At 47.7% G+C, this 27,179-nt stretch overlaps 1 protein-coding gene and 1 pseudogene across 1 annotated transcript in view; both read right to left on the bottom strand.

Moving 5' to 3' along the window:
• LOC8030652 overlaps window positions 1–23,153 on the bottom strand; it is a 30,929-nt gene extending 7,776 nt beyond the window's left edge. The window contains exons 1-2 of the mRNA XM_002402238.4: window positions 22,944–23,153; window positions 9,377–9,767 (exon numbers count right to left, since the gene is read on the bottom strand). Coding sequence (XP_002402282.3) covers window positions 9,377–9,754 — 378 coding nt within the window. The 5' untranslated portion in view covers window positions 9,755–9,767; window positions 22,944–23,153. The remainder of the gene's footprint in view (window positions 1–9,376; window positions 9,768–22,943) is intronic.
• LOC120839896 lies at window positions 11,174–12,344 on the bottom strand (annotated as a pseudogene).
• Window positions 23,154–27,179: the final 4,026 nt, after the last annotated feature.

The following is a 27,179-nucleotide window of genomic DNA, read 5'->3' as shown; positions in this document are numbered from 1 at the left end:
GTCTGTTGTTGCGGTTGTTTCGAACGCAGCAGAGGGACACGCGCACGTAAACGACACGTGCGTGCGTCCCTCCGTCGCTATGGCAACTCAAGCCTCTCTCTTCGCTCCTCCCCCTTCCTTCGAGCAACCTCCTTGCCCCGCGAGTGCCGCTTGCCACGCTTGCTCGCGCCGTCAGCGCCGCTATCTAGTGTCGCACAGGGAAGCGTGCTCGCTGCTCTGGTCGTCGGCGCGATCGGCGGGCTGTGCCAGAAACCGCACTATAACCGGTAATTCCCTTCGCACGCCTGCATTTTAAGCGGTATGTAATTACATGAAGTTCTATGGGAGGCGAGCCGGTGGTTTAAAAAAACCGCATTATACCCGGTCCTGCACTATAAGCAGTTACGTTGTAAGTGGTCTATGCTGTAGTGTCTGTATTTCAGCATTGGAACACATTTTTCGGATATTTCTTGTATCGCAATACAATCCCGAGCCAATGTATATTATTTTGAGAAATCAAGAACATCAAACAAAAACTAAAAAGACTGTTCTCTCAAGTTACTGGAATAAACTGCACAACCAACAGAACTTGAAAATTTCGACCCATCGGTCTAGTACTCGTTGCAACCTCTAGATATCCTTTCTTGCAAAGATAAAAACTCTTTCTGAAGAAACTGTGGAGCAACAGTCTTCTTACTGTATTTGGTGAAAGACCAGTCACAACCTACCGGTAGCTCGTTCCAAGGGGCAAGTCTCTCTATAGATTTTAGCAAGTTAACACCACTTGTGGAAGGGACAGGAAGGTTGAGAGAGCTACAGATACTTTGAACTCGAAAACCTAAGGGGCGCACAATAGTTGGCTTCTTTTCAAACAATTTACAGAACTGAGGGGTGTCTAAAATACTATAAGCAGGATTTTTGGGATCCGAGAGGACTTTGTAATAATAACACAGGCTCAAGTACTGTCGCCGTTTTTCAAGAGACATTTGATACATGTCCACATACAAGCTTAATACGGGTGATGTGCGAAATGCCCCAGTGGCTAGTCAGAGCCCAAGGTGATGAACCGGATCCAACATCCTTAGTGTGGAAGGTCGTGCCGAACCATAAACAATCACTCCATAATCCAGGTGTGACCGAACTAAAGCATTGTACAACCGTAGGAGGCATCGCCTGTCAGACCCCCAAGATACATGTGACAGCACCTTAAGGATGTTAGAGGATTGCAAGCACTTCTGCTTTATTTCCTTTAAATGAGACTTAAATGTAAGCTTTTTATCAAAGATCATGCCTAAAAATTTATGTTCGTGCTTCACCAATATTTCTGTGTTATACAATTGTAAGATTGAATCCAAAGATAGACCTCGTCGCAGGGAGAAGGGCACACACACAGTTTTCTCTGGGGAAAATTTAAAACCATTTTCATTTGCCCACTTGCTCATCCTATTTATTGTGAGCTGCAATTGCCGTTCACAACTAGAGAGATTGCAAGACGAAAAAGATATTTGCACGTCGTCCACGCAAAGAGAGTAAGAAACGGATGACGGTATAACTTGAGCCAGGCTGTTTATCTTAACTGCCAATAAGGTGGCACTTAAGACTCCACCTTGGGGGACACCATTTTCTTGTAAGTATACACTGGATAAAGTCGAGCCTAATCGAACTTGAAATGTACGTTCACTTAAAAAGTTCTGTAAGCAACGGAGCATGCGGCCACGCTCCCTACAGTTGTACAGATCTCGAAGGATACCATACCTCCATGTAGTGTCGTATGCCTTCTCTAAATCAAAAAACACGGATACACAATGTTGCCGGTGAACAAAGGCCTCACGTATGACGGTCTCAAGTCGGACCAGATGGTCCATGGTCGACCGTCCAGCCCGAAAGCCACACTTGTTAGTATCGAAAAAGTTTTTCTCTTCCAAAAAAAACATAAGGCGGTGATTTATAAGCCTTTCATAAGCTTTCCCCAAGCAGCTTGTAAGTGCTATGGGGCGGCAGCTTGTAGCCAGAGAGGGATCTTTTCCAGGCTTCAGCAAAGGTATAACGTGGGCACATCTCCAAGAATGCGGAAAAGCAGCAGCTTCCCAAAGGTAATTGAAAAAGGACAACAGGTGGGACAAGGATTCATGAGACAGGTGTTTGAGCATCTCGTAGTGAACTCTGTCTGGCCCAGGTGCAGACTGCTTTTTTAAGCTGAGAGCAACTTCGAGTTCACACAATGTGAATGGTTTGTTGTATGCAACAGAGTTAAAGCCTGACATAGTGATTTTCTGTTTTTCAGCGGTAGACCGGAACTTTACAAGCTCCGTACTGTAATTGGAAGAACTACAAACGCACTGAAAATGTTCTGCGAGGAAGTCTGCTAGCCCTGTTAGAGATGCTGAGATTGAAGGAAAAAGTGGAATCCCGAAAGCAAGGTACTGCCCGCAAACTTTTTTGAGACGATCCCATACTTCTTTAGCCGTGACAAAACTATTTAAGGATGAAACATACTTTGTCCATGAAGCCCACTTGGCCCGTTTTTGCGTCCACCGAGCTTGTGCTCTTTTTTTCCTAAACTCGATCAAGTTACGGAAAGTTGGATACCGCCGAAAGTTCCCCACGCCTTGTTCTGGCTTTTCCGAGTGGAAATACATTCCTCATTCCACCAGGGCTTGCACCTCCGGGGAAGACTTCCTGAGGTCTGTGGAATTGAAGCAGAAGCAGCATTTATAATGCATTCTGTAACATAAAGCGTCGCGTCCTCAGGAGTCATATGAAGAAACGAGGAGGGATTGAGTGTAGCTTCTAGACCAAAAATAGACCAGTCGGCCTTTTCCAACTTCCATCGTGGAAGTCGAGTTGGTATCAATGAAACTGGTAAAACGCTTTCTAAAATTATGGGTAGATGGTCGCTGCCAAAAGGGTTGTCTAAAACGTTCCATGATAAGCATGGAAGTAGAGATAATGATGATAGTGATAGGTCGATTGATGTAAAAGTGTTGTGGGCAGCACTAAAAAATGTAGGTTCTTTCTTATTCAGCAAGCAGATTCCAGTTGATAATAAAAGTCGTTCAACAACTCCACCCCGAGAGTCTTGACGAGAGCTCCCCCACAAAGGATGGTGAGCGTTAAAATCACCAAGGATTAAAAAAGGTTTGGGGAATTGGTTGATGAGTGCTTGGAGTTCATGAAGATGCAGCGGAACATTAGGTGGTAAGTAGAGTGACACTAGAGTGATGAGGCGGTCAAGAAGGATGCGAACTGCAACTGCCTCAAGTGAAGTTTGTAAAGAAACTTTGGCACATGCCACTCCACTCTGAACCACTATTGCTACACCACCTGAAGGGTTTGAGGAACGGCGGTCCTTCCTAAAAACTTGATGATGACGCAAAACCTGCGTGTGCGAGTCAGTCAGGTAAGTCTCCTGTCGGCAAATAGCAACAGGGCGGAGCTCATCAAAAAATGAATTGATGTCATCTATGTTACGTAGAAGGCCGCGACAGTTCCACTGCATAATACCTATATGCTTAGCCAGTGCAAAAGTGAATATAAAAACCGGTAAAAAGTTAAATGAGATGACTATGGGCTAAAATCTATCTTCTTGCGCGGTGCGTTTTTCTTCTTTACAGCCTCTTTCTGCTGGCCAGTGGAGTCACTGGTGGCAGAAAGGGAGGTGTCTGATCCCGCAAGGAGACTTTCCTCGCCGGGCTTGGGTCCACCCTCGTCTATACACTCCGTGCGGGAACTATAGGGGGCGCTTTGAAAAACGCGCGCAGCGCCGCTAGCGGAGGAGCTGGCGTTCGACCGTGAGGCGCGTTCAGCAGCCTGCGGCGCCTTTTCGCATGCCAAGCTGTGGCGGCGGAAGCGCGCACGGACGAAACTTTTGCTTTTTGAGCCGATACGTTGAGGGTGACGTTGCATGAATGCTGGGGCAGACCTAAGAAGGGCATTTAGCTGTTCTCCTCTTCTTATATATTGAGTTTTAGTCGTTATTTGGGGGAATTTCTCTAGTTGCGGCCAAAAAAGGAGTTGGAGCAATTTTACGAAAAGCAAGACGGCCGCCACCATAATTGCTTTGAGTGGGAAATTTATTTCGTTCGTCGCTGTAAACGTAGGACTGCTGGAACGATGATACTGGAGGCGAGTGAGATGTCCACTAAGTTTCTGCACGAAGTGTGCCAAGTTTCATTAAGACAGCAGGTGTGAAAGTTGTTTCTAATAATGTTGTGTTATAGCGGGCTGTGCAAAGTGCAGATTTGGGCACACAGGTGCTTGGACTTGACAGTAACATGACACAGCACTTATTATACAAAAAAAAAAGGTGGCACCAGGTGAAAATTTGGTTTGGGCGGCGTAACTCAATGGGAACCGGTTTTGACCATGAAAAGGCTGTCAAGGGAATACCACTGGTCGGTGGAGGTGGAGACTTTAGAGGTAGGAAGGGACTAGTGGACTGTACTTCCAATTGAAACAACTTTACGAAAGGTGGTTCCAAAGCCGAGAAAACGAAGTTGTCGGCCAACACACGGTTTGGCCGCCAAGGGCTTTTGCGGTCAGCTGTTGTGTAATGACCTGTTGTGCGAGGTGCTGATTTTCGGCCCACAGGTACTTTGACATGACAGTCACTTGGCAGAACACTTATTATAACAAAAATAGTTGGCATAGCGAAACCAGGTGGAAATTTAGTTTGGGCGGCGTAACTAAATGGGAACTGGCTTTGACCGTCAAAGGCTGTCAGAAAATACCACTCATGGTGGGAGGTGCACACTTTACAGGTGGGAAGGGACCAGTGGACGGTACTTCCAGTTCGAACCACTTTGCGATAGGTGGCTCTAAAGCCGAGAAAAAAAAAATTGTTCTCTACAGAACTCGGGGTGTCAGTGTTTCCACATCCAAAAGGAGGCTGATCAAGAAAGAAAGCACACCACATAAACTTCCATACTCAAACGCCTATTCTCCAGTGATTTTGAGTTTCATGGTAGTTTTCTTTAGATTTATATTTGTCACTTTCTTTACCGTTCAAATCTTTCTTCGTGAAGTACAGATTGCGTGCCGTATTTGTCCGGAAATATCATCGACAGGTACGATGGGGACGAAACTTCTTTGGAGGGCATTCCTCCAACGAAATTGGCGCGGCATACCCGCGAGTGTGGGATGGCATTTCAGTTCGTCCCATCGGCGCTGACACACGTGGGCGTTACTGGTACGAAAACAAACGCAGAGCGCAAAGCGGCAGTGTAGAATATGTCAGGCGTGCCGACACAGTGGCAGACATCATCGGGACACCAAATTTCTCGCGTCGTGCGGCACGGCTCCATCGTTGTCGCTGTCCCACAAAACATCGGCGAGGTGAAAAACTGTGAAACTTTGTCCGCACGAGATACGACGCATAACTATTGAAGCACTTAATGACGCAGCACAGGCAACACTTCATGCTGTGAACCCAGCGCAACAGCACCACTCCGAGTTCAACGCGTACCAACGTACGCCGGCGTGGTTTCGGTTTCGTTTTTTCTGGGATGCTCACTGCCTACCTTCGGAACCGGCCGCGCGGCGGCGCGCCAGTCGCGTCGCACGGAGTGTATAGGCTCCTCAGGGGGAGCCGGGGGGAGACCCGCTGGGGTCGGCAGCCTTAACGGCTCACTGGCTCTCTGCTGGGTCAAGACACGGGGTTGTCCCCGGCCTTTGGGAGGCAGGGAGGCAGGGGCGGCAAGGGGTGCCATCCCCCGCTTCAGGGTGGACGTTGAAGGAACAGCGTCCACCGTGTGGTCGGGGCACAGTGCAGCTGGCACCGCTCCCGTGGGTTTTAGAGGGGACGCTGACGGGAGACACACTCCTTCTGGAGGAGTCTGTCTTCCCGCCGACGCCATCACGGGTCGTGCGGGTCCCCTGTGCACGACCTCGGCATATCCTCCTTTTGATAGGAAGGAAAAACGTTTTTTTGCCTCATGGTACGAGATGTTTTCTGTTGTCTTCAGAGTCAATATCTCTTTTTCTTCTTTCCACTTCGGACAAGAGCGCGAGTATGCTGGATGATGACCATCACAGTTCACACATCTCAGTTCATTTTCGCAAGTGTCGGCAACATGTTCTTTACTGGAGCATTTCGCACAAGTGTCACTTCCCCGGCAGCTCCGTGACCCATGGCCGAACCTTTGGCAATTAAAGCACCGCTGGGGGTTCGGCACATAGGGGCGAACACGGCACTGGAGGTAGCCTGCTTTTATGGTCTCTGGAAGCGTGGTGGCGTCAAAGGTCAGTATAACATGTCTTGTTTTTCGTTCCACACCCTCACGACAAAGGGAGATGCGTCGAGCAGCTACTACTCCTTGGTCTGAAAGGCCTTCAACAAGTTCCTTTTCAGACGAGTCCATTAGGTCGTCCTCTGAAATAACTCCTTGAACTGTATTAAGTTTGCGGTGTGGAGTGACATTTACTTTATAGTCAGACACAGCATTGAGAGAAAGAAGGGAATCACTTTGCTTTTTGGTGTTGATCTCAACAAGAAGGTCACCGGACGCCATCTTTTTGCAGAGTAATCCTTTCAACGATTCCTTCCAGTACCTTGGCGACCAGGAAAGGGGACAGTCTAGAAAGCGGTTTTTCTTCTTCAGAATGCAAGACAAGAAATTTTGGAAATTTTTCAGGTACAATGGATGTTTCGGGAGTGACTGGAGCTTCGGTGCGACCGTTTTTCAGAGGCCGATCAAGAAGGTTTTTGTTGCGCAGACCCATATGAGATGGGAGGAAAGTTCAGTGCCCGGGTGCACCGCCCACCACGGAGCCCAACAAGGGGGTAGGTAATGTGCCATTGCAAGAAAGGCTTGGCTGGCACAATTACTCTACCAGTGCTGCCCGGGCACTATACCCTAGTGTGGTTGCAGGGACAGGACCTGTTTCCACTCAAGGTTGGCCCTTGCCGCCTAAGAAGGTGAAAAAGGAAGGAAGAGAGTGTAGAAAAGAAAAAGAGGTGGGAGGAAAAGTGAAAGAAGGAAGAAGAGGGTAGAAGAGGCGACTGACTGAATCATCCTGGTCGGGCCAAGCCAGGACACCCGTCTACGAGAAGCAGGGGCCGAAGCGGTGTATTGCCTCGCCCGGGGGGCCCTGAAGGGTCCAAACATACCCCGGGCTCAGCTCAACCACCAGGGTCCCCTTTTCCCAGGACACGGGTACGCCACGCACAGCCAGACGTGGGTGGGCGAACCCACATGGCTCGGGGTTCGTAGCGACGCCACTCACCAAGCACCTACCAAAGTAGGTGCCCCCTGCGTGCGGGTATGGTGGCCCACGTGGCTGGGGTCCGTGGTGACGCTACTCACCAAGCACCTAGCACCTAAGGTGCAGGCGCCCCCTGCGGGGCTCGAGGTCCGTGGAGACGCCACTCTCCAAACACCTGCTTTCACAGGTGCCCCCTGCGGGGATTTACTGCCATAAAAAGTCCTGCAGGATCTCTTGCGAAGGCTTCTCCACCATCGAAAAATAATCTGGGGTTTCGCGCAGGGGTAAGAGAGTGTGGGTTGGAGGGGGGCAGTCACGATGTCCTCTTATAAGAATGGAAGGACACATACAGAAAAAACCTGCACTTGTATTGAATAACTGTGCTCTTGATGAGAAACAGTGAGTGTTGCCACTGAATGCCGCAACCGATATAGTGAAATACGTTCAGAGCAGTTTCCAATCAGAGTCTGCACTCCGTGCCACATACAAGGAATCTTCTTGACTTGATTTTTTACATTTCTACATGTGAAACGACTGGATTCCAAGCACCCTCTTGGCTTTCTTCTGCCAGTGATCAAAAATTAGTATTGTTCAAGCAGTCGGGAATTTAGTGCAAAGATTAGAGATTGAGTGGTTTTCTTTTTTTGCAAGTGTGGAAACGGAGGAAGCCAGACTTTATAACGCAGACTTGTGCGTTAAGTTTGTAGTGCCCGTTACGAGAAATGTGTGTGGAGAGGTTAAAATCAATTTTGATGGCGAGCCTCAGATGCCACAAGCCACGGTACTGACGGACACCCACGGAAGCTCGTGCTGCTGAAACGAGGGAATTTGGGTTTGATCCACGCCCATGCTTGTTTCGATCTGGATGAGAATCGTACTGGCACGCGCTCGTGCAATCACTACTGCATGATGCACATCGAAGACCCTAGGGTAGCAGTCGTACTCTACTGGTAAAACTTCTCATCTAGAGTGGAAATCCTGGCGCCATTCTGAAGCAGAATAATATCCTCAATATAAATTGAGTTTTTTTTTAATATATGATTATTTGGAATTTTGCATTCAAAGTTAAGGGGAGGAGCGACATGCCTGCAGGTAAGACACCTGAGGGCATTGAAGGGTGTTCTACCGGGTGACTGCGAAGGGATCTAGGGGCGGCGGAGGGAAGACGGGTACTTACCAGGAGAGGTCTTTTCTTAAAGTTGTCCGTCCCTAGCGATTCTAGAGAAATTATTCAAACTATATGGAGAGTAAACTATCTACATTAAAGTATTTAAAATATATTTGATTAATTCTAGTAGTAAAGTTTGTGCACGTTTGGAATAGAAAAAATTTATAATGCAGACAATTGTATTCTTTATTCCAGGTGCATTCAAAGTTGCACCAATGCACAATTGGGAAAGTCCTGTTTTCAACCTCACCTTAGGTGCAATTTTTTCCCACAAGTACAAACAAGCTTCTTCCAAAAGTAAGGTTTTTACAGTTGTGCAGACAGATTTCTACACCCTACAAAAAAATTTCATTGAAAATGAAAATTACGGGTGACACCACCCTGACCGTCCTCATCTGAACACACCCAGCAGAAAGGCACTTCATTGCTGTTTTATAAATAGTAACTTGTTACCAGTAACACGAGAGTTGGCATTTTAAATAGTTTTTAAGAATCTATATCTGTCCTAGCAAAATAATTTTGCTGTATTTGTATTTCAAAATACTTTTCTCTTTATCAAATGTACTGTAAAGGACTTAATTTTCGCAAATTTCGCGAATCGCCTACAATTTGCAAAAAAATAGATCCCTCAAACAATTCCGGTAAAATGTAAACACATTGGGATCTATATTGAGACCCCACCACGTCGTGAAAATTAGAACCCGCAAATTATTCCGAAACTTCAGCTTTGACATAACTCGCAAAATATTGAGCCCGCAAAAAAATAAGTTGTTTACAATATTTCTGATATGCATCACAAAACTTTTGCACAGATGTATTTCAGCTGTTTTTGCCATGTATCACAGTATTAGCATTTCCAAATACATTTTAGAGTATTTCTGCCCAACCCTGGCCCTGTCTACTCCCTTCTCTTTCCTCGTTTATTGCGCACTGTTTCACTAATTTCTAAGAATGAACCACCTTGCCCGCACCGCCACCTTAATTCGGTAAGTTCAGTAGGAAAACCAATAAATTGGCAATACCGACCTTGAGGTTGTGCGGGAGTGCGAGAACGCTCAGGCCGCTGAACTTGGAGACAAGGTCGCTGACCATGTTCCTGTTGTGCACGATGACCAGTGTGTGGGTGTTCTTCAGCACTGCCACGGCCGCCTTCTCAAACGAGGGGGACGAATCGAAGGCGGCACAGCCACAGAAGAGCGCGTACGGTAGGTACGGCCTACCCAGGAACTCCCGGTGGCTGATGAGGGTCTCCTGATTCGCGCCAATGAGTTGGCGGCTGGCATCCAGCACGAGCCTCTCGGGAAAAGGGCGGGAGGCTGGCCACGGGGTGTCTAACCTCAGCACGATCAGGTCCTCTTCGGTCACTAGTTGGTCGGGATCACCAAACCTCTTCAGCAACTCCATGTCTGGCCGGAGGCTGCGGCAGGATGAAGAAGCAGGTTGCGGAGAATAAAGACCCGTTTACACACTTGTGTTGCCTAAGAATGAGTTCTTGCGACCTTTTACGATGAGACAAAACAGTGGCGCCATCAATGACGAGACACTAGAATTGCACTTCACTACAGTCAAAATTTTTCGAGACTTGCGAGAAAAAAAAAAAAATTTCGGAGACACCTAAGCATTTCTTAAAGGTAGTGAATGCAAAAGCATGGAAGCCATTCTTCCGCTCCTTTAGGTCGTCTGCGGCGTACTGGCATGGAAGGCCACGTTTCGCTAATGCCGAGATTACGGCCAACAACCGAATGCATACTTTCGTGAAGTGGCCGCGCCGCACTGAGCTCGGCCGTTAGTGATGCAAAACTATCGATAAATTGACTATCGATACTATCGATAGTTTTTCCAAAACTATCGATAGTGTTTCAGAACTATCGACAGTCGACTATCGATAGTACTATCTATAGTTTTTCGATAGTCGACTATCGATAGTCGCAGTATAGTAAAAACTATCGAAAAACTATCGATAGTTTTTTACTATACTGGCGACTAACAATACTATCGATAGCGCTATCGATAGTCTTGCACCACTATAGTCCGTTACAACTCAAGAAGGTAGGGTAAGATGGGCCGGGCAGGGGGAAGCAGACGGAACGTTAAAGAGAGAAGGAGGTTTCCCCATCTCTTCTCCAGCATTCCGTCCGCTTTCTCCTCCCCGGCCCCTCCACCGCCTCGCCTTTCTGTCTCCTCTCTTCGCCCAAACTCCCGTCTTCGTCATCACTGAAAGCTGAACCAAAGTTGGGATGACAAGTGCTTGGGCTAGCTGGTGTCCCTTTGAAAAAATAAAGCGATAAAAAGAAAAGAGGGAGCGACGCTAACTACTAGTGTCACAAAACTATCGATAGTAAATCGTCGACAGTACCATCAATAGGTTTGCGATAGTCGACTATCGATAGTTTTCCGATGGACGATTAACGATAGTTTTCCGGTAGTCGAATATCGATAGTTGTTAGATAGTTGACTATCGATAGTTTTTATTATCGATAGTCAGATTTCTGACGACTATCGATAGTGCTATCGATAGTTTTGCACCGCTATAGTCCGTTAAAACTCAAGAAGGTAGGGCGAGGGTAGTTGATTAATGATAGTTTTTTGACAGTCGACTATCGATAGTACAGTTAAAACTCGATTTAACGAAGTCGAGGGGAGCCGCGAATTATTTCGTTAAATCGGGAACTTCGCTAAATCGGGTGAGGCATTTTTCGAACATTTAATTCGGCACAATCGATTATGTAGCGTAGCGGCATCCAGAAAACTACGGTGGCATCATATTTGCGCAGCGTAAATGCGCTGAAAATGTAAAATTGCGGCCTACCGAAACGACCGAGATCGCTAGCACGTAAAGAAAGAAAACGAGAATTGTTACCTCAACGAAGAGGGCCACAGGGGACTACACGTTTATTTTCCAGCAAAGAAGTCGGTTATCTTTGCTTGCGTGCGCTTTGTGAGCAGCGGCCGGACTGACTTCTCGTAGGCCTGAAGTGCATCCAGCGCATCTTCGGTTCCCTCGTGTGCTCCAGCAAACTGCCGCAGCAGGTCAATTGCATCCATCACTTAACCTGGTGTCGGCACGGGAGCTTCGGTAACCTCACTGTCGTTGTCAACATCGTCAGCCGCCACTCCCTCCACGCTTTCAACAAGCCTCAAGATGTCCCCGTCATCCAGAACTTCAGTCGTGACGGCGTTTGCGTCAGCGTTTACGTAGTCGGAGAAACTCATCCCTAGGGAATTGTAGTAGACCGTTTTTCTCCTCCGCTACGTTATCCCCGAAGAAAACGCCGCAGCTGCACATGCGCGCCGCCAGCCTTCTCTGCATAGTTCAAGGTCTTGTGGCGGATTACGGAGCGCTATCCGGGTGCTTAGCGGGCTGCGGGAACGGTCTACTACAATTCCCCCCTGTCGGCACTTCATCCGCTAAGCGAAGGCGCTCCCAGGCATCTTCGTGCTGGTGCACGGCGCCCGCGCAGTCCGGTGCAGCTTCGGCAGTTTCGCGGCCTGGCGTACCGAAGCCAGAATTCCTGAAGCAGTTGACAATTACCGACTGCCTCGTTGCCCTCCAAGCCGCCGCCACCATCTCAACCGCCATGAAGACGTCGATCTTCGTATCGCGCTTCAGGTCCAGGTTCAGAAGAACCCTTTCAACGACTCGACGCTGGTATGCGCACTTAACGCTATTAAAAATCCCTTGGTCTAGAGGCTGGACCACAAACGTAGCATTTGGGGGGAAGTACCGGAGCTCCACGTTGGTGAGCTCAACCGCTGGCACGTAGTGGGCGGTGCAGTTATCCAGCAACAGGCAGACGTTCCTTTTCTGGCGGCGCATGTCGCTGTCAAATTCTTCGAGCCATGTGGTGAAAATGGCACGCGACATCCAAGCTTTTGAGTTTGCAACGAACTTCACAGGAAGCCTTTTCGTGCCCTTAAAGCATCGCGGCCTTGCGCTCTTGCCGATAACAAGGGGGTCTCGTTTGTCACTGCCGTCCATGTTAACGCACAGCAAGAGAGTGAGCCTCTGTTTGCTGTGCTTACCGCCATGGCACGTCTGGCCCTTCAGCGCGAGAGTCTTTTTAGGTAGCATCTGGTAAAAGAGGCCGCTCTTGTCGGCATTGTAGACGTCGCTGGGAGTGTATTTTCCAAGAATGTCGAGCACATTTTCTGACAGCCAGTCGCCGACTACAGCCATGTTCACACAGCTCGCTTCACCGCTGAGCACCTTCCCGACGATGCTGTACCGTTCTTTGAAGCGCGACAGCCAGCCAGGACTTGCTTTAAACTCGTCATCACCCAGCAGGCATGCGAAAGAGCGAGCTTTTTGTTGCAGCAGGTCACCACTGACGGGAATGTTCTTTGCCCGCACATCCGTAAACCATGCGAAAAGGGCCTCTTCCACCTTGCCATGGGGGGTAGTCTTCAGTGCTTTTTTGTGCGCGAGGTTCCCAGACGAAGTGGCGCGGAGGATGTCGTCTTTCCCCTTCAATATTGTAGAAAGGGTACTGGCTGGAATGCCATGTGCTGCAGCCACGTCACATTTCTTCTGTCCACTTGTTACAGCACGAATTATGGCCGCTTTCTCGTCCAGAGTAAGCCTTTTTCTTTTCTTCTGGGGCTCCATGTCCAACCTGTCGAACACGCCAGTCACTAGGCCTAGCGGCGCGCTTGCTCGCACCCACCACGTCCGCGTCCACAAGACAGCAAGGCTAGGCTGACTACAGGCCTAACAACTTGAGCCTGCAAAAGTAACTTGCGCTCAATGAGGAACTGACGTAAAAGAGGGACGAAAGCACGGGAAATATCCGCAGAAGAACGATAGCGACCTGATACCTGATTGCACAAAACAAGTTGAAGCATACGAGATCACCGAATTGCAACAGCGCCATCTATGGCATGCGACACGATGCTTTTCTTTTTTACTGCTGGTGCCATCTGGCGAATTCAACTCAGACTTTTAACTTTCGTATTACGCGCGCAGCTTGGAAAGAGCGGGACCCCCGTGCTCCGCGACGTTGCCGTTGGCTTGTAATCGATAAAGTTTTGGGAGTTCTCTAGAACACGGACTTAAAATAAGACCTTTTTACCCTCATTTCCCGAAAAAAAGTTTGTTAAATCGGGACGGATCACGAAATTGACTTCGTTATTTCGAGTTAGTAAAAGCATTGAACTCTATGGGCGTCTGTTGGGGAATCGAGATATCTTCGGTAAATCGGGAACTTCGTTAAATCGGGTTTCGTTAAATCGGGTTTTGACTGTACTATCGATAGTTTTTCGATAGTCGACTATCGATAGTTTTCTGATAGTTGATTAACAATAGTTTTCCGATATTCGACTATCGATAGTATTTGCATAGTCGACTATCGATAGTTTTTCGATGGTCGACTATCGATAGTTTTTCGATAGTCGACTATCGATAGTACTATCGATAGTTTTTTTCACTATCGATAGTCAGATTTCTGGCGACTATCGATACTATCGATAGTTTTGCACCACTATCGGCCGTGCAACCATTCCAGAAACTGCCCGTGCAGGCTCTGCTGGTTTGTTAGCCAACCACTCCCTCTTACCACCGGCCGGGCCGCTGTGCCGCTATGGAGGGGGCTTTTCTGGGGGCATTCCTTGGAACTATGCCGTGCAAGAGCCAATGGGAGCCTCGATTCTTGAAACTTTGACGCACGCCAGCCAATGGGAGACTATTCACCAGATCACTGCTACAGACAACAGGCTTCACTCCACTGGGAAAGGGGAGTTTAGGTGCCGTTGGGCGTGGCTTCAAAAGCTCATAATGCCGATTCGCTCCATGGGACCAGTTAATGCTTTCGCATTAAAATTTATGAACTATCTGTGAGGAATGATTGTTGGGCGAAATTCTGAGTTATATGTCTATTTAGAAACCTGGTTCTTTATTATACAACACACATTCATTTGTTTCATCGTCCGGATTCATTTACTAGCAAAAAAAAGACAATTTCTGTTTCCCTGGAAACTTTCTTCTCAGTTCTACCAAGGTAACCAAAATAAAATTTTCAACGTCTGTGCAAGACGGCGATGCAGACTGGACTCGATGGGCAAAGCCAAAGCGTCAGATATCGCTCCAACAGCGGCGCCATAATAACATCACGCGTGCGAGTCAACAGATGACATCCATCATCCAAGATTATCCTCAAATACTTGTAAGATGACCGACCTCATTGAGCTCTAGTGTCACCTATCACACCGCGGTCGGCTTTGAGGTTTCGAGTCGTACGTCGGCCCAACGTGTTGTTTGTGCTACCGTTCGTCGTGCTACAGAGAAGAGTCTGAGGGAATGGCTTGCAACTTCGATCGGTCGAGCCGCATCCCGAAATAATTGTCAAATGACGAGCCGCGAATACTTTCTCCTTTCAACTGGAAAATTTCTGATCTGCTCGCAGAAAAGGGACCCGAAGGTTGGAAATATAAGCAAAATGACTCTCCTTTGCATATTTGAGGTGCGCCACGTCAATTTAAAGCTGCAGAAGGTTGTGGTAAAGAAAAATTGATGGAAAAATTACGACCATAAAGCCGGTCGTGGGAAACTCAAATCTAGGACTACAGCCGTGAAAATAAATGGCCCAAAACCAATGAGCAAATTGTCGAGAGGTCACAGGCCCACCTCTATCATTGCTACGAACCTTGCGAAGATCTGGGTTCAAATCCTCTTGGGCTTATAATTTTTTATTACTTCGCTTAATTTTTTTATTACAATTCTAATCCACAATCAGCTTCCACAACTGTCGCAGTGGGATGAGCAGCAATGTTGCCATGGTTACCGAACGATGGAAGACCCGGATGTGTTTGTTGTTGTGTTGCAATGCGCAATCACGTGTTGCAATCACGTAATGCAGTAACGTACAGCTAACACAAGAATGCCAATAAATAACTCAATACTTTTATCACTCCCAATTTATTATTTGAAGATTAAATGAAGTTTAATGTCTTTTCAACCTTTTTTACAAAGCCACCATGACATTTTGTTGCTCATGCTGCCATAGGGTGTCACATGGTCAGTTTACACAATAAAAAAATTGTGATTTTTGAACACGGTTTATAAAATGCAGATGCAATATTTCGTCACAATACCTAGAAGCCAACGTCTTTGTGGTTTAATGAATATAAGAAAATTAAGATCCGAAATATACATTTTATTTTCATCAACCCCTTAAAGGGGTCGTGAAAGGATATCGGGTTCATGACTTTGCAGAGGCATGCTAGTACCATCTGTCCCAAGTATTACTCGCACAGACCGCCACTGATTCAGAAGCTTCATGGTCACGGTAATATTGCGAGGGTAAAAGAGTACTATTATTTTCAGTCTTGCCTTCGCAAAGCTTGACGACGTAATTGAAAGATCGAAACCACCCGCCCGACAATAGTCGAGCGCAACTCATAGATCAGACACGAGAAGAGCGTCAGCATTCGAACGCGGCTCGTAACAATCAATGCCTCGGCGGACACTCGGGTAGTGGCTCGTGCCCAACCACTGTGGTGATGAGAAGAGCCACACTCTGCCTGGAGCTCAGCACGTGTTTTCTACTTTGCCAACCCCAGCGCGTGGCTATGATTAATGTTGGCAGCATAGGATAGGCACCAGGCTCCCCTTGTTCTGGCTCCAAGTTGAGGGGATGAACAATGCTCATAGTTCTTGAATTTGTTTGGCGACTGCCACTGCCTAGAAAGAAAAACTAAGGCAAGTTTATTCAGTTATCAAAGTTAGAGAGTGATTCTAAGTATTATTTAGTGAAAGTAGAAAAACTGTTTCATGGCTCTTTTAAAGGGAAGCTGAAGAGGTACTTAAATTCGAACAGACAGTAAAAGCAGAGCCGTATATCGGGAGAGTCTGGTCAGTAGGCGTGGCGACGAAGGCGCTGGAGAGGAGAAAAGTGGAGGAGACGGAGGAGAGCACCGAAGGAGCAAGAGAGGAAGGAGAGAGAAAAGAGAAAGCGACCGCCATTTTGACGCAACACGCTTTCCGTACAGAGCACTCCTAAAGCAGTGCGTTGTCTGCTACGGGTCGACTTCTTTTTCGCCTGAATAAAAGTTTGCAGTCACACGTCGAGAAAACTTAATTCGTTAGCTTGTTAACCCACCGAGGGATAACGGCATATCATTTTCTTGCCATAGCCTGCGATATAAAAAGCAATAACCGAAATTTAGATGTCAATCCTATGCATTCCACCGGGCGAATGAACGAAAAAGATCTAGGTACAACTAAGCATTTCTTATGAGTTGCGAATGCGAAAGCATGCAGGCCGCTCGTCCACCCCCTTTTTCGTCTGCTGCACACTTTTCGTTGCCAGTCAGCGCGTGTGGCCCGTGGGCACAATGACCTTGGACGTCCGTGCCCAGGGGAGCAATGGCGCGCCGATGGACACGCAGCGCCATGGGGTGAGCGGTTGTCGAAACTGACGAGCACAGCGGCCAATGGGAGCCCCGTCCACGCGTGCCAGCCAATGGAACCGAAGGATCGGGGAAGCTAGGTGCCGTTTTCGCACTTCAAACCGATGACGTCAGCTTGCTCCATGAGACAGTTAATGCTTTCGCATTAAAATGGCAGCCCTCCCCGCTCAGCTGGGAGCAGCCGGGAGTTCACGCGCATGCGCTCACGCCTCTCGCTCCGCGCCGCGGGCTGGCGGCTCACTCAAGAGAGCGTTGCGGCGGCGAGGTCCATAGACTGGCCAAACTCTCCCCATATACGGCTCCGAGCAAAAGTTGTGATCTAGACACCTTAAAAATTATGCTTTTTAAAGTTTTATTTTAATCTTGCTAGCAGAAGCGTCGTAATAGCCAATTAAAATTTCGCCATACCATAAAATCCCGAGAGATACCCCACCTAACATCAAGAGCAAATCGGGTGAAAATATGGAGTGGGCTAACTTTTAATGCACAATCAAGAAAAGTTTAAAGAATTGCTATTGTAAGGTCGTGTCCCTTCCGGCAACGAAGCAAAGATATCTGTACTTCCCAGTCAGCAACGTTCGCGTATGTCCCACCATAGCTAACTAGCCGCATTTACACCGAGGCCATCACTGATCCCGGCACTACTATTACTAGAAGTGGGCTATCTTTTGCTGTTTAAAAAATATAGCAAACCAAGCCGAAAATTGGGGTGGGCTCTCTTTCGGGGGTAGGCCATCTCTCGGAATTTTACAGTAGACCCACTCGTGGAGGCGTGTCGAAGGTAGGAAAGCGCGAGAGCGGAAAGAAAGACTACCAAAAGTGATGTCATCAGCGTGGTCAGATGATGACCATTGCTCGCCGCTAAGCTGCCTCAAGGATGCCGTCAATGACGTCACGACACCCTGGACAGATAACAGGCAGCAGAGATGATTGACGCATGTCCGGCAGCAATCACTGCACATGTTTTTCAAAGTAAATGCAGTTTACGTTTACTTCTGCCCATACAAGTGTGATAACTGAATTCACGGGGCAAAAAGCTTTAGAAGTCCACTCCTGAGATATTTTTTAAGTGCTTCAGCTTTCCTTTAAGGGATGTGATTGTTGTACCATCCTGTGGTATGGTATAAGTGTACAGGGGCCCTATGCTACCTGGCGGGACAAAGCAGGACAGGGAGTCTGGGACTTCACCGCCGTCTGTGATTGGTCAGCGCCGCGCCACTAACCAATCTCCGACATCAGCAATGACGGACCCCCTGTACCGCTTGGTCCCATCGTGTAGCATGGGGCGCCAGGTTGCATGTTCAAACCATGAAAAACGAAAGTAAGACAGAGCTCATAAGTAGTGAATTCATACTCTGCATTTGATATACTCTTCAGTCAGGTAAGCTAATGCTTAAAAAAAAATTACACCATCTTCCCGAGGGGAACCATGGGGTGATGCGGAGCATTGTTCCATCACACTTCATCGGAAGAATGAAGTGAAGTGGAGTCAGCAGCGGTGAACTGAATGCGCGCAGAAATTGGTTTGCTCTTTATGTTTGTACAGCCTTGATGGAGATGCGCCTCAACGGGTAATCGGTATCTTAGCTGTAGATGAGAAATTTAGCCAGTGCAGTGCAACCGCTAACCTGGGATTCTTAACGTGCATCATGCAGTAGTCATCACACGAACGCGTGCCGGTACGAAACTCATCCAGATCGAAACGGGCGGGAGTGGCGGGGACTCGAACCCAGGAGGTTCCCAGCGCAAGCTTTCGCTCCACGCTCCGAGGTGAGACGCGTTAGCCCACTTGGCCACTTCCTCCCCTTGAACGTGCGCAGCGCGCTACCACTGCTTATATTCAAACTTGAAGGAAAAGAAACTAGAGGAGGAGAGTTGCGCCTGCGCGCGTGGTGTGAGTAGAAGCGAACGCACACGAAGTGCACGCAGCTGGTAGCTGCGTGCACTTCGCGCAGCTGTTGAAGAGAGAGAGAACGCATGCGCAGCTGTTGGAGAGGGACGCAGCTGGTAGCTGCGTGCACTTCGCGCAGCTGTTGGAGAGAGAGAGAACGCACGCGCAGCGAGGAGAGTTGCGCATGCGTAGTGTGAGTGCGGACTACGACGCCGCGGGACATAGCCCGAGCAAGAGATGCTCCGCATCTAAAAAAGATCCTGAGTGCATCGATGCACGACATCGCCAGCCAGGGTCAAAAAGTTCATGGAGCGCTTTGTGCAACGACTGAACTCGAGACAAATAAGCACGCTGTGCGGGTTCAGCACACGGACATTGCCTTCTTTGCTTTAGCTCACTTCTCTTCACCAACATCTTTCGCAGCTGATTTTTCACGTACCGGGGTACGTCTCGAAAGAAAGCCTACCGAGTGAAACCTAGGTAACCAATACTTTGACACAGCAGTCTTTGAGCTGAAGAAATGTTTGTAGTAGCGTATTAAATGAGAACAGGATTATTGATGAACATGCGGCAGTCCTTACGTTTCAGTTTAGAAAGTGCCATAACTGCGCAGTGAAGTAGGGACGGCAACACCCGACGTCGTGCGACCACGGTGACTGGAAGGTAGGGACCAAATATAGTTTGGCCACGGCCGTTGCTTTTAGGAGCGAGTGCTTCAGCCCATAAAGTAACCCCCGCCGTGCAAAAACATGGTTTCGTTTCACAGCATGACGGCATGGCTAGTACCCAGCACGCTAGCGTCGGAGCATCCGCACACGCCCACGTCTATCATTGAATTTTTTTTTAGAAAGACGCGAGACGAGAGACGGCGGGGAAAGACATGCAAGACCGGATGAACGATTGATGCATGGTACTTTGTGTCGGACGGCTGCTTGCACCACCTAGCTTGTGTGTGTTTAATTACGGTACTCAGTTTAGTTTCGGTTTTCAAAGGCGACCAAAATTGGTCCTTTGGCGCAAGCTTGGCACAGATTACCCATATTTTGGCAAAATGTAGTAGGATGTAGCAGGGTTAGCCCCTTGGCACAGTTTGGCGCAGTAATCACATCACTGCGTTTGGTAGTCAAGCATTGGCGACACATACCCACGGTTTCCAGATTGGCACCCAAACAAGGCTTTTTCCATCCACGGCGTTCAGACTAGCTCTCAAAGCATGGCTGCCTGCAAATGTCTATAGTTACTGTACTTAAATGCACGATTACCTAGTGTCAAAGAACGACAACGACATAAAATTGTTTTCCCTACAGTATGAGCAGCATCCCATGAAAGGGCCAACGGCCTATCCTATTTAGCATTAATTTTTCAGTCTTCACGCTGTAGAGCACAATTGCTGGAACCTGCATAGCCCCGTTCTGCTCTGAAAGGCAAAGTGACTTCAGAGGACCCTCAAACCTGCCATCCACACTGCTCGCACATAAGCTAGAAAGGTCACCCCAAGATGTTTTGAGCTGTCATCAGTTAACAGCAGTCCACCTCTCACAAGCTGAATCTCCCATTTCGCAACTGTCTGGTAACACTGCCCCATGATATGGCTCAAGTGTTCACTACACAACTCTCGTCTACCCACACTAACCACTGAGCAGCCTTGATGTGGACCAGCCGATTGATTAAATATACTGTCTGCCTAAGCGGTTTACTCTCTACCTAGATCTTAAAAATGCCATAAAACACATTTAATCCTCTCACTATGCCAAGCCGGATCACCTCGCTCCGATCTACCTCTGCAGCAGCAGTCATGACAGTGGTGAACCCATTGAACTCTGTTTGTTTTTGGGCAGTGCCAATTCTCTCAGCAGCCGCAGAATAATTTTCCTGAAATTCTACTGACTGTCGCTTCCCATTGGCTGTCCGAAATTGTATGACAACTCCCGGTAGAATACCATTCTCCTGGCATTTCGTAGAAACACATTTCATGGGCAACCTATCATGGATACACCTTTTGTCGACACTTAATGCTTCGTCGACACTCACTACGTGAATTGCATGCAGTAGTGTGTAGTGTGTGTTAATTTACCCGGCCCACCCATTGAGGCCATTTTGCAGCGTTTCTGTGGCGCCCCATTACCAAAATGTTAACCCAACTGGCCACCCCGTGGCCCGTGCACGCCCCACTGATCTCTATTGTAGTAGGCTGGATCGCGGACCGCGGCCTTGGCAGCTGGGGTCGAGTGTCGCCACCGGCGGCCATTAATTAACACCAGCCAATGCATGGGACTCTACGGGAAGAACGGAAAAAAATTACCTTTCTCACGTTTTTAAGCTGTTGTCGGCACTGAAACGTTTTGGATGCTTTTCGATAAGCCCGTCGAACAGCGTGCGCACAAGCATTAAAACTGACAGCCCTCGCACGTTCTTAGAAGTAAATATTTTGTGGTCGAGAGTTACTCCGCTGTAGTGCAGCACAATGAGGCGAGAGTAACCTATAGTTACCGCGGAGTCGGTGGCGGTTTTGTTGAGTTGGGTTTAGCAGACGACAAGCTCGAAGGCTTTGCTACGCGGAATTCCCTCACTCTCGGAAAGCTGCTGTCGAGATGGAACTTCTTCGTCATTCATCAACTTCTGGGCTTCCCCAAGGACGGTCTCATCGACGGCAAGTTCCTTTGTTTACTCCACAACGAGAGCAAGCTTGCCAGCTCAGCCGTACGTGCTCCGGTACGTTTGATTTTTTTAATCGTCGTACGAACGCTTGACAAATATCGATTCGGTCTCCAAACACCCGACATAAGGATCGTAGCACACTATAAAATACTCGCCTCCAAGCGCAGCATACATGCTTCAATATTCATACTTTTGTGCGTTTCTCCCATAGACTTGCGTGTATAGACCTTTCCAGCGGCAGTCTCGAACGAAGCGATTTACAGCGGGCGTCCCTGGTTTCGAGAGGGTACGTCAGTGTTGCCCGACTGCGCTGAGCTGTGGGTTTTCTAGTCAGGGGGCTGTGGCAGCCTGCGTAGGCGCACTTCCGGACGCTGGTGGAGGCTAAATCGCCGCGTTCTATTTTTTATTTCGTGTTCTGTGGCGAATAGAATATCTCGGGGTTTTTAAGAATGCATTGTACTATTTTTTGGGAACAAAAACAAAGAAATGAAAGCTGTTTCGGTGAGTCCGTGCGCAACAGAACAAATGCAACTGAAAAATTTGTTTCCTTTTATGTTGATCTTTTTATGGCACCGTACACTCAGCTGTGTCAATTTACAAAGGTCTTAGCCGTCGAAAAGATTTGACCAACAGGATATCCGAACTACATGAATATTCCCCGCCCACAGCATGAAATTCAACGAGTATCATCAATCGAACAACATATATTGTACGTACCCCACGGTGCCGCGTTATCCAAACAGGACTTGAGAAAGGTCTCAAATAACACAGCATGTCGAATATACAGTGTCGACAATCGCCGATAGTCACTTCACGACAATCGGACGGAATCCGGTGGGTTTTGGGGAACATCTAGAAGAGAGCTGCTCTTTCGCACAGCTCAAAGCAACTGTACGAACGTCTCTATTCCGTCGCCACAACCCGGACCCGACCCTATCGGCTATTTTTCGCGAAGACCCGGAACATAGTCGGGAAGGCTTTTTGGAGATTATCTCAACATAAATAATCCTCCAAGAACGTCGAACTGCCTGCGTCACGAGCAGCTTGACGTTCGCTCTCTTCGTTCGTTTCCTGCGAAGGCCGAGTCCCTGGACTATTCACTGGTTCTCACAGTGGAAGATAACACACAAAGGGTAAGTATCCGAAACAGGCAAATAAAGTAAAAACTTCCAAGAAAAGCCGGCGAACTCCGAATGCACAATGCAGGTGGGGAGTCACGCTGACCGTGCTTCCACAGCTCAGGCGGGTGCTAGAAATTTCTGGCTGATAGGGGTCGCTCGATTCGCAAAATGGCGGCGGCCAGAGCGCTCTTTTTGGAAAGCTCTATTGCCTGGTGTCAAGCAATGGCCGCCGGTGGCGACACCGATGGGCTCCCGCCGATGAAACATCACGTGCCGATGGAATGACGCTCGATGAACCGATTGTCATTGCCAAAGGGCGTAAATTATTCTGCCGGCTGCCGGGATAATAGACACTACCTTGTTCTTTATCCTGCACCTTTGGTAGCGGGCTGGCGGGCCTGTATGGCCCGCCAGCCCGCTCAGCCTCGCACGCCACCCTGGGTAAGCTTCTCGTGCAAATAAATGTTACTAGTATTATTGACGAATCTAATAGAGACAAAGACGTCAACTTGCTATGAACCTTTGGCGTCAGGCAGCAGAGGTTCTTCAACTTGAGAACGGTTTCCACGGGACGCTGACTGACATCGCAGCCACCTCGACGACACTGGAAAATGCTTCTCAAAGATTACATTATATGCGTCAAAAAACCGTCATATTCGCTGCGTTCAAGTTTATAACCAATGTTCAGCACAACATTCAGAACGCTGCGAATAGCTATGAAACACGCCATTTCGCGCTTTCCGTGTGACATAGATGTAGCAATAACACAAGGCACACAAGAACAATGAAGATAGCTGATCTCGTTGAATTAGGTGGCTTTGAGCGCCGCCTAGCCAGGCTGTTCAAAATAGTGAGCCTGGCAGAACCAGAGGCCAGAGGCCAGATTCACGAAACGATCTTACGCCAAAAATGTGCGTAAGACAGAACTTAAGAACAAATCCGTATTCACGAAACGAAATTTTCGTAAGTTTTGCGCAGGTTACGACGAAATCCTACGACAGCTCCGAAGCTGTCTTACGCACTTCTTACGATCAAATCAGCATGGCCGACAGCGTCGCTCAGTTGGTCGCGACAACCAACGGATGTTTATTTTTCTACGTGCGCTTCTAACGCTTCCCGACTTCAAGCAGCAAGAAACAAGTAAAAAGTACGAAAGAACAAGAACGCTGGATCCACAGACACCCGGGAAAAACTCCAAGGGCCACGAGTACGGACTCCGACCGATCGGCAGATAGGCCTAGCAGGCACTCCGACTCGGCGCAGCGATGATCTGACGGTCCTTGGCGAAGACCGTCTGCCCTCGACCGGCTGGCATGCTGAATGGAATATGCCCGCGCGACCCTTGTGAACCCTTCCCGTATTATAGTTTGATCGCTGACCTCAATTCTAGATTAAGAGGTCAATCTCTTCCTCTTGTCATCTTGTTTTCCGAGGCAACGGTGACGAACGCTGTCGTCGAAAAGGGGCTCTCATCGATTCTATCTCTGTTTTGTGTGATATTAAGCTCAAATAAACGCCGTATGGATTACCTTCGCAACATGGTATGTACACTTTGTTATTAGTATTCCATTTTATTCTGACACGACTGCACCTCACTGTCGATCGCTGTAACAGTTCGTGGGTCGCAATGCCGGTCCAACCTTTCTTCGCCGGGTGTCACGTCAGCATCGAGTTGCAATTGTAGAGGATCGGTCCCGAAGCGCTTATCAATTCGCGGTCCAACAGCGCAAATCCAGCACTTCGATCAAACGCGCGCGTCCGCTCCTTAGTGTTTACGTGGCTCTTGCTTACAATGTCGTAGTTCAAACTTATTTTTTTTTTTTAACGTCGGCTCGCTCCTGCATCTCCGAGGCCGCAAAAAACGCCGTGGCGATTTGTTCCCATCTACGTCGCTTTTTCAAACGACTGCGGGCCGTCTTTTACCAACGATGACAGTTGTGTTGACTTGGTAGCGATCGAGTTCGTAGCAGTTAAAGGGGGTGGTTACGCATCCCGGCCTCGGCATTCGGGCGAGTTTAAATCGTGTTAGCGTCGACATATCACTGCACGGATACGAACCCCAGACCAGCAGTGGCAGAAAGGCCGCCTGTGTTTGTTATGAAAAATCCACGTGCTCCGAACGGCTCCGAACGGCCCCGAACGGCTCCGAACAAATGCCGAGCTCTCCGATTGGTTGTTCGTGCTGCCGAAGACGCCGTCGGCATAGCAACAGCACCGGTAAGTTTTAGTTTTTCCGCACGACAACGCCGCTTTCCTCCTCTCACTTAAGAACGCGTTCGTGAATACCGATTTCTCCTCTTCTTACGATGTTCTTAACTTACGAACTTCTTAGCTAAGTTGTTGTAAACTAAGAAGCTCTTCGTGAATCTGGCCTGCAGATTCATAAAGAACCTCTTACCTACGACAACTTAGCTACGAAGTTCGTAAAGTTACGATCATCGTAAGATGAGGCGAGAACGGTATTCATAAACGCGTTCTTAAGTGAGAGGAGGAAAGTTACGACCTCCTACGGAGAAACGATGACTTCCGGTGCTGTTGCTATGGCAACGGCGTCTTCGGCAAAACGAACAACCAATTAGAGAGCTAGGCATAGTTCGGAGCACGTGGATTTTTAGCACGACCAACTCTATAGACCTTTTCATTACAGTAGTTGCCTGACCGGCGGGTAGAGGGCGCTGGCGCACTCGGCGCCATTAGGTTGCTTCAATTTGGTCGGTTTCGGTTTCAACGTACACGCGATTGTGATGCTGTTTCATGCCACTTTCGATTTATTTTGCGATATGAATTTCTTTCTAGTAGCACACAGCGAATGAAACAATAGTATTGAGCCACTTGGGAAACCACGAAGTGGTTTCGAGCCTAAATTGCGATCTTTTTTTACGAACACTATATGCGTCTGATTCCGTCCATCATTAATTTCGGCCAGGTTCGGCGGTGAAACAACTGCGCTGATGCACAGGGAGGGGTACCATTGTCCACGGCCGTACCCGCGGACACTAATTTCAAGAAAAAAAAAATAAAGAGCAGGACAAGCTCCGCCTGCACAGTGCGCTCGTTGCCTGCCGCCGTGCTTTGGCTGTGCGTGCACCGAGCGGTACGGAAGTAGATAGCTCGCGCTCAAGTCAGATATTGAACTGATCATCTTATATTGCAACAGACTATATTGCATGAGTGCTTAGTGAAAAATCAGGTCGACAACATGATTAACAATCTGCCGAATCACCAAGAACAGATGAACTGACAAGTTTACTGTTCGATGTTTGATTTCCGTACACCAACCTTTTCTAACTTCGAGACTGGAAATGTCTTTTATAATGACTAGACGAGTTTAATATAATCACGTAGATAATATAAAAAAGTGATATTGTCTCGGCCTGTTTTATTTAAAGAAATTAAGCTCTCAACAAATATTTTGATAGACCAGCCTATGCTGACTATAAAATTTCTTTAACTAAAGTACTCATTTACAGCATTTCAAAATATTGGCCTTATGAAATAAACTTTTTGTCATTTGGACATTTGCTTACGACGTTCTCAAGGTATGAGAATGGTAAGATAAGTGAATGCCAGCTTCAAATAAAGTCTGATATTCATTTTACGTAAAATTTGCCGAATGAAATTGAAGAGCGCAAAAGAAATGATTTCCAATAAGTTTGGCTGAAGTCGAACGCCAGGCGCCACCCAATGGACCTGTGTAGAAAGCTGTTCACTGATTTGAAACGATGCTCTTTGCACATTTTGACGTCGCCATCTACTGAAAGTAACTCCCTATGCGCCGTCGACAATTGGCTGCACTCCGGTGATTTTCATGCAGAAGGATTCTTTTCGGCGTCACATTTTATGAATCATAGGCACTATCAAGCTGTCTGTGGTAGTTTCTTACGCGGGGAGTCCAATTATTTGTGTTGAAATAAATTAATTGAAATTGCATGGTTATATTAAAAAAATTACTAAAGCAACTGAAAACTATGGACATGGGACCAAGCACGATATACAATTCCGTGGTATTCATAAATAAACCGATAAAGCGAATGCTTATATCACACACGCGATTAAGAACGTAAAACAGATATAGGTGTGATTTTGCGAACAAACAAGTTGCCTAATGCTAAGGTACCATTATTTCTAGCATAAAAAATTATTCAAACTAAATGTTTGTTCCCGCGCCCTGTCCACTAGTTCCCTAGTGTAATCAAAAGAAACTGTTTTCGATCTGTTGGAACTACAAAACACCATTTTTTCAGGAAAAACACGTGGCTAATTACGCTGAGTGGTTTTGTTTTCTTCCTTGACACCAATGCGCACTCATATATATATATAATAACACTGGGCTTCCTATTGCAAATGTTCCGCCCTTATTAGTAACCAAACTTCAGTTCTCATAAGTTATTGGTATTTGAACCCTCGAGGCTCTCTTCAAGTCCTATATGTTCTCAATGTGCGCAAGTGCTAACGCTGATTCCTGCTCCTATAAAACCTTTTCACACGTATCCCGCACGCCGACGGTAAAAAATATTCAAAACGTGTTACAAAATCAATTACAGAAGTTGCGCGCATAATGATGTAATGCAATTGCATGGTAAGTAGAAGTGTCGGACGACACTTTACGGAGTAAGGCAAGAGACGCGGTGAAACGCGACGAAAAACACGAATTCAACGCATCCGCCAAGGCGCGGACGGGAGAGCGGAGCGACAAGTTGAAGCAACCCAATGGCGGCCGCATCACGTGATTCCAAGATGGCAGCGCCCATGCGGT

The sequence above is a fragment of the Ixodes scapularis genome, unplaced genomic scaffold (assembly GCF_016920785.2).
Source record: "Ixodes scapularis isolate PalLabHiFi unplaced genomic scaffold, ASM1692078v2 PGA_scaffold4__175_contigs__length_147842914, whole genome shotgun sequence".
Classification (NCBI taxonomy): Eukaryota; Metazoa; Arthropoda; class Arachnida; order Ixodida; family Ixodidae; genus Ixodes; species Ixodes scapularis.
Note: the sequence above shows the minus strand (reverse complement) of the source record. Positions and strands in the feature narration are given on the sequence as shown.